At 41.9% G+C, this 5,602-nt stretch overlaps 1 protein-coding gene across 1 annotated transcript in view; it reads left to right on the top strand.

Moving 5' to 3' along the window:
* ZNF396 (zinc finger protein 396) overlaps positions 1 to 5,602 on the top strand; it is a 9,282-nt gene that overhangs the window by 1,236 nt on the left and 2,444 nt on the right. The window contains exons 2-3 of the mRNA XM_008587010.1: positions 3,735 to 4,225; positions 4,927 to 5,074. Of these exons, the coding sequence (XP_008585232.1) occupies positions 3,806 to 4,225; positions 4,927 to 5,074 (568 nt within the window). The 5' untranslated portion in view covers positions 3,735 to 3,805. The remainder of the gene's footprint in view (positions 1 to 3,734; positions 4,226 to 4,926; positions 5,075 to 5,602) is intronic.

The following is a 5,602-nucleotide window of genomic DNA, read 5'->3' as shown; positions in this document are numbered from 1 at the left end:
TGACCGGCAACGGATCGCAACCCTCAGTGTCGCACCTGTACTGGACCGGGACCGGCAACGGGATCGCAACCCTCGGTGCTGCGTCCACACCTTGCTCAGCCAGCGAGCGGGAACCGGTCTGTATGTGGGATCCGAACCCTCGGCAGGAGCGCCGCCGCGCTTCCCAAGTGGCGCACTGTAGCAGTGTGCCACCGGGCCGGCCCTACCTCCACTTTAATAATACTGAATGTTATTTAGCATTAGAATGTTTATGTCATGCAGGAGCGCCGCCGCGCTTCCCAAGCGGCGCACTGTAGCAGTGTGCCACCGGGCCGGCCCTACCTCCACTTTAATAATACTAAATGTTATTTAGCATTAGAATGTTTATGTCACATGTTTTATATTGTTTCATTTTAACCAGGCAGGAAAATTTTATGTAACCAGTTATAGTTTATTTTTTGTATGAATTTTAAGCTACAATGTTTAGGTTTTGATAACTCCTTACTCTTGCTATCTTAAGTTTATTACTATGTTTAATGGTATACTGGCCAAGATATTTAGCATGTAAAAAGCAGGGTTTTGACTTTTTAACAAAAAAATCAAAACAGCTTTTTATTGAAGCTGAGATTTAGCATAAACAGGTTGAGTGGCAAGCCTGGTATGCTGTGTCTTGTTACATATAACTGTTGCCAGGATTTTTGTAAATATAATGTTTTAAATGCTAAAAAATAAAAAAAATACATATCTAATGAAAAAATGTGTAATGAGCTTCCATTTCTCAGGAAAGTTGAGGATAACCATGTAACCAGACAAAATGTTTATCAACATTCATCAGCCACCATGGGGTGACCATATGAAAACCAGAATACACAGACTTCTGAAAAAACATCACATCTATTTCAGAATTAGGAGATGTGTTGAAAAGATTGCACCCCAAGAAGCTGTTGTAACATATACGGTAGCAGAAGGTACTTTTTTATATTCCTCTGTAAAGCATGACTTTTAGATAAAATGATCTTTCTTCTAATGTAATTTCACTCATATATAAATTCATACTCAAAAAGAAAATAGTAATTTCACTCATATAAAAAGTAAAACAATAGCATCAATGTTTTCCCTCCATTAATAGAAGAACTTACAATAAAATCTGATTCTTTAAAATCAGTTAATTCCAAAATGGTTTGATTTTTTTTTTCCAATCCAAGTAATAGAATCAAACTGAAGCTTTAGGAGTTCATTTTGTTGAAAGTGAAACATCTGACACTATTTTGAATGCAATTGTAAATTCAGTTAATAACTCAATGTTGAAGATATTATTTGTGGTGATAATACAAACACAAATTTTGGTGAAACATGGCATGATGTTAAAATTAAGTAACTTAAGTAATCTATGAAGCAAAAATCTACTTATAATTGGTTGTTCACACTCAATCCATAATTGTGTCCAAAAACGCTGTGATCTTCCAATTGAAATAACTATTTTTGTATGTTCCCTTCCTTCCTCTCCCTCCTGCACACGTTGATCCCAAGGACATTCCTTAAGCAACACATTACTCAATCAACTCTATCTCCGAGTCTGTTTCCAGAGGAGACAGACCCATAAAACCAACCCAACCCAACCATAAAAATACAACTTTGAATAAGATTGCAGGCAATTTTATAAAGATGTTCAAAATGATACGGTCAGATTGAATAATACATTTGTCAGAAAAATTCAGTGTCTTCTTTGCTGTACATATTGGTTTGTTTTTTAGAAAGAATTTTTTAGAATAGTTTTTGAATAAAAGTGTTATAGGTCCACTGGTATGATAAAATCAATCTGTCAATTAATAAATAAAATTTTTTTTAAGTTTATAATTTAATTATATTTAGTGGCCTTTCTCATTGTAAATATGCNGGGACAGCGGGCCCCGCACTCGTGGCTGGTGGGGTGGGGTGGCCGGGGACCGTCGGACGCCAGCCCACCAGGCGAGGCGTTTAGAAGAGGGTCGTTCCTCTCCGGAAAGACCCCTGGACCCGGGGCTCTGGGCGAAGCCGCCCCTCCAGGGACCTTGGTTACAGGCCGTGGTGAGGTGTTGGGGGTTCGGTTCCCTCTTCTCAGTCTCAGAGCTGAGAGCAGCTGTGGAGACGCACGGCTTCCGCTCCTGATGGAGAATTGGCAGCGTGCTTTCCAACGGCGAGTGTGTCTCAGTCTCTCCTGCGACTTCCAGAAGGCTGCGTTAGCCTTAGGGTCCCTCACATGCCCCTTAGGGCTCCAAACTGTGTGACCTCAACCCATGCCGCCTCTCGAGTCTCATCCCCCAGACTGTTCAGGCCCAGCATCATCTGGATGTGCTGCTCTCAGCCGCTTCCTCTTCTGCGCCGGGACTTTGAGCAGAGGTCGCCCGAGGGGCCTCTCCTGTCTCCTGCCTGCATAGCACTGTGGATAAGAGTGCACGGCCTGGATTCAGATCCCAGCCCTGCCCTTTGTCCTTGGCCACGGTATCTGGTTTTGTTATGACAGGGCCTCATTTACAGCATGGGGATAAAAATAACCTCCTAGGGCTTTTGTGAGGATTTAAATGAGTTTGTATTTATTAAGGTGCTTAGAACACTGCTTAGCACATAGTAAATTCTATATGTGCCTGCTATTATCATTTCCATCATAGCAGATCACTGTATAAAGTCGTATCATTTATTTGGTAACTAAGCTTTATGAAGCCGCAGCTTTAATTCAGGTCACCCCCGTATCTTCAGTGCCTAGGACAGCACTTGGGGAAGTGAGAAAAAGAATCAAGCGGCAGGCTGCAGGAGGAAGAATGGGCGCACATGTGAGATTTTTAAATTACTGATTTAAAAATTTTTAAATTCATTTGCTGAACTTGTACAAACGGTAACGTATACCCACTGCCCAATTTAAAAAATCGGATTAGTTACTGGTGATACATACACTAAAGTTGTACTAAGACAAGTGTTTTCCCCACCCCCTTCCTGCTAACAGACTAATATTTGGGGAAACGCTTGCTCTCACACGTCACTATGTTGCTGGTGGCACTGTGAAATTATAGTCTTTTTTACAGTTTGTTTGATAATACATTGCAAGACAAAATATGCCGCTCTCCTTTGACCCCAATAAACAGAGGCATTGGGACATGCTTGAAGGAAATAATTTAAAGGGAGAGAAATAGTATATTCATGAAGATGTGCCTCCCAGCATTATCTGTAATGGTGAAATTAGAACCAAACTAAATATTCTGCAATAAAGGGATAGTTAAGTAAATAATATAGAAGTTGTGAATGGGAAGTAGAAGTGACTATGAAAAAAATGCAAGTACATTGAGATGGAGGAATATGCGATTGCTTTTCCTTTTGAATGGTTTCTTTAATGTCAAAAATCCACACAAAAGTACTTCTCTCATGAGACTATTTCTTCAAGCTTTTTGCAGCAGACTAGGTAAAATAATTGGCTCTTTGAATCTGTTCCAGAGTCACAGCTTTTCTCAGGTTTCCCTTATTTCTATTTTCAGGAGTTCCTATGCATTCCTGGTGATCTCTTATTGTAATATTCAGTCAGCCTTGTTGGCATGGTTTTCAGAATAAAATCATGTGAATTAATGAGTCTTAGCTCTTCAGTTCTCTTACAGAAGTGTTCTTTGAAAGTATGGTTTATGTTAAGATTAAGGTCAGTATTTTCTGTACCGTTTTATGTTTCTAATCTTAGTTGTTTTGTTCTAAGGAGCATTGGTCTTTGTTTTGTTTCCACTTGTTTCTTTAAGGAGTGTCTATATTGAGAACCCCACCTCCTTTAAAATTAAAGCCTAGCAGTCCTGAGCTGTTGCAAGTCCAAATGTCTGCAAAATTGAAAGAGTCATCAACACTCCTTCCACAAACTTCAGAGAAGCCTGACAGGATTGTGATAGTGAAGACAGAAGAGGAAGAGCAGGCCTGTGATCCAGACCCCCGCCTCCACTGGACCAGCTGCCATAGCCCAGAGACCTTCCGCCAGCGGTTCAGGCAGTTTGGCTACCAGGATTCACCTGGGCCCCGGGAGGCTCTGAGCCAGCTTCAGGAACTTTGTCATCTCTGGCTAAGGCCAGAGGTGCACACCAAGGAGCAGATCCTTGAACTGCTGGTGCTAGAGCAGTTTCTGGCCATCCTGCCCAAGGAGCTGCAGGCCTGTGTGCAGAAGCATTGTCCAGAGAGTGGAGAGGAAGCCGTGACCATGCTGGAGGAGCTGGAGAGAGAGCTCGACAGGCCGGCTGAGCAGGTAAGAAGGGCACCTGTAGGGATGAATAGGCCTGGCTGAGTCAGGAGTGTGCTGGCATGTCACTGAGGCTGTATTAGTCTGACTCTGTTACTTATCAAAATACCTGAAACTGGGTAATTTATAAGAAAATGAAGTTTATTTCTTACATTTTTGGAGGCTGGGAAGTCCAAAGTCCAGGGAACATATCTGGTGATGTCCTTGCTCTTGGGTGGTGACTCTCTGCAGCAATGCTGGGTATCACATGGTGAAATGGTTGAGTAAGAGAGGAGAGCTAAGCTTCTTACTAGCTCACGTTTTAAAGCCATCATAACCATGCCCATTACTCCATGAATGAATCAATCCATTCACAAGGGCATAGTCCTCACAATCCAATCACCTCTTTAGGGCCCCACCTTTCAATTACCATAATAGGATTTCCTACCCTCTTAACAGTTACAGTGGGGATTAAGCTTCAATGAATTTTGGGGGGACATTCAATCCACAGCAGGGGTAGAGCTATCAAATTGTATTCCTACTCAGCACAACTGGATATGTAGGCTGGTGAATGTACTCATGGGTGTACCAGAAAATAGAATGTGGCTCTACTTTTTCCCTCCCTTTTCCTGTGTCCAGGATATTTTTTACATACTTTCTTTTCTGTTATTTTATCCTGAAGTCCCAATCTGATTTTCTTCCTTAGCCTCAGTTATACCTGTTTTCAGGTCTTCGTTTTTGGACAAAGAAAGAACGTGGTTACAGAGAAGCTAGCACCTTGGGAAAGCACTGAAGAGTTACCAAGTAGCCAGCTCAAGCCTGTAAAGAAGCAGCTCCAGGGGGCATCATGGGAGCTGCACTCCTTAAGACAGAATGGTGAGGGGGCAGGATTCAGTTCATGGTGGGAGGTGAAGGGGGCTTCTGCTACACATCTGACTGCTTTATGCAGGAGTTCTCAAATTTCCCCTCATCCAGGATTCAGTTCATGGTGGGAGGTGAAGGGGGCTTCTGCTACACATCTGACTGCTTTATGCAGGAGTTCTCAAATTTCCCCTCATCTCCTCACTGTGGGAACTTGCACTGTTATTCGTCGTACTAAATTAACATTCTCAGTATTTTGTTCTCATTTGTTTTTCATAACTTCTTATAAAATCTTCACGTTCAGTTCATGGTGGGAGGTGAAGGGGGCTTCTGCTACACATCTGACTGCTTTATGCAGGAGGTCTCAAATTTCCCCTCATCTCCTCACTGTGGGAACTTGCATTGTTATTCGTCGTACTAAATTAACATTCTCAGTATTTTGTTCTCATTTGTTTTTCATAACTTCTTATAAAATCTTCACATTTTAAATCCTTGACATCATCTCCATGAGGGTTTTCAAACCTTTTTAAGCAGGATGGCTTA

This window comes from Galeopterus variegatus, unplaced genomic scaffold (genome assembly GCF_000696425.1).
Source record: "Galeopterus variegatus unplaced genomic scaffold, G_variegatus-3.0.2 Scaffold4212, whole genome shotgun sequence".
NCBI classification, from domain to species: domain Eukaryota; kingdom Metazoa; phylum Chordata; class Mammalia; order Dermoptera; family Cynocephalidae; genus Galeopterus; species Galeopterus variegatus.
This window is presented reverse-complemented; position numbering and strand designations above follow the sequence as displayed.